This window comes from Symsagittifera roscoffensis, chromosome 10, assembly GCF_963678635.1.
Source record: "Symsagittifera roscoffensis chromosome 10, txSymRosc1.1, whole genome shotgun sequence".
Classification (NCBI taxonomy): Eukaryota; Metazoa; Xenacoelomorpha; order Acoela; family Convolutidae; genus Symsagittifera; species Symsagittifera roscoffensis.
The window spans coordinates 8082910-8084862 of record NC_087071.1 but is presented as its reverse complement, the minus strand read 5'-3'; the positions used below and the strand labels follow the sequence as shown (position 1 = coordinate 8084862).

The window sequence follows — 1953 nt, the reverse complement described above, 5'->3', positions numbered from 1 at the left end:
TGAAGACTTTATTCGTTTTTGCTGGGGGGAGATAGCTCAATTGGTCATTACGGGGGGGGAGATTGCTTAATTGATCCCAACCCAGTTTGAGAAAAACAGTCTTTCAAACTTCAAGTTTTTTTTTCGTTTTTCCGGATAATTGAAATCAGCACAGTATATTGCAGCTTTTCAACGTTTTCATTAAAAAATTCAAATTCCGCTGCAGGAATTTTAGTACAGCGGTACTTCAATTAGAAAGTAGAAAAAAAACTTGACCTCTTGTTTTTTCCTAATTTCTACAAACATACTTTTCATTAGTGGATCCTAGATGAAATCTCGTTGTTTGAATTTCTATGATGTGTTTATTTTACCTGGACAAGAGAGAGTTTTTTGCTGCTTTATTGTGTCGTTTTCTTCTTTGAAAACGCCTACACCATTTTGCCCCATTGGAGAAAATAATAGTTGATTCAGTGAACAAAACTGCGTGTTGAAGTTCAGGCTCATTTGTGTGGCTGTACTTTCACGAAGATCTTTCAGTTTCCAAGCTCTCTGTTTTTGGACAGCTCCTTCACTTGACTGATTGTCACCGTACGTTAGATAATCTTCGAATGGTTTCTTAGCAGTCTCGAGGAATTTTGCCGCTTCTTTGAACTTTATCGCTAATGATGAGATACTTTGTTCAACTCCTATTATGTGATCGGTCTGTTTTTCTAGTTCTGTTAAAGTGTTTTGTCTGAACATTTTCACATCATAAGGGTTCTGAGAATTTCGCAGCGTGCTCTCAGTAGAGGCTAGGACATTCATCGCATCTGTCGCAGCCTTGATTTTCTCTAGTACTTTCAACGATTCATCATTTGCATCTCGATACTTGTGTTGACATTGGCGAATGTTCCCCCAGTGAATCCTTGTATCTGAAACCAGTTCCGTTGTTCCAGGTTCTAATGGTACAACTGAGTGGCCATTGTGTCCTGAGCTCCAACAGTCTTTGCAAATTGCCATCAAACACCTTTGCAAATTGTCATTTTTGCACAATATGTCCATTGGCTTTTTGTGTAACTTACAAAGCTGATGAAGATTGTTTCCCTCTGATTTTTCTGCATTTTGCTGTGTTGCCTAAAAACGATTTTTTTGGTTTGCGAAAAATCCGATGGCTAATTTGAAAATCGACTTCTATCAAAATTTTAATGACACCAAAAACAAACTAAAAAGGCAGATGAGTGCTTCAAATTTTGTAGCTTTGAGACAAATTGCAAGCTATGGAGAAAAAAAACTGCACATGGAATTTAATAGCAAAATTTCGAACCAGATGTATTTTTTAATCTTTTGACTTCAAAGACTTGCCTAAAGTTACTTTCGATAAATTTTGAGAACTGCTAATCTAAACTTTACCGTTATTGCAGTTTTCAGATCGTAGTTTATTGACAAGTCATTTTCGCCTCGAATATGAACAGAAACGGGTTTGCGGCATTTTGAACACAATCTCGGATTGCTGGTTAAAACCCGCTGCAGGCACTTTTTAGGAAGCGAACAAAAAGAATGACCACAGTATAGAGCTTTCGGATTCTCTAGAGTTTCAAGACAAATGCAACACTCGAAAGGCTCACTCATTCTTGTTGCTAAAAGCGAATAATGTAGCCAAACAAGCAGTAGAAAGTAACGTGTGTTCACAATCGATAGCTGCTGTTGATCAGTAAGCAATTTTGCGCAGTTTTTATAAAGAATGGTCAATTATGAATTACATAAACGATGCGAGCGAATTGTTGATTTGTTCGTTTTTGATGGTTACAAAAAGTTGAACAGTTTTCAAACTTCAGCACGCGACGTTACAACAAAAGACTATTTGAATAAAACAATATGCAATTTCGAATTACCATCGCGAATTCAGCGTTAAAAATATGCATGAGTATTAAAACAACGCAAAAGATGGTTTGCGGCAAAACGTGGTGTGGAGAAAGATGAAAATCAAACTCTTAT

The 1953-nt window shown here is 36.9% G+C and overlaps 1 protein-coding gene across 1 annotated transcript; it reads right to left on the bottom strand.

Moving 5' to 3' along the window:
• Positions 1–350: 350 nt before the first annotated feature.
• On the bottom strand, positions 351–1736 carry LOC134855441 (E3 ubiquitin-protein ligase TRIM17-like; the record flags this gene model as incomplete). Its single annotated transcript, XM_063871969.1, is given in 2 exon segments — positions 351–1092; positions 1369–1736. Coding segments are annotated over 2 exon segments (961 nt in total), but the record flags the coding sequence as incomplete, so codon positions are not given.
• Positions 1737–1953: the final 217 nt, after the last annotated feature.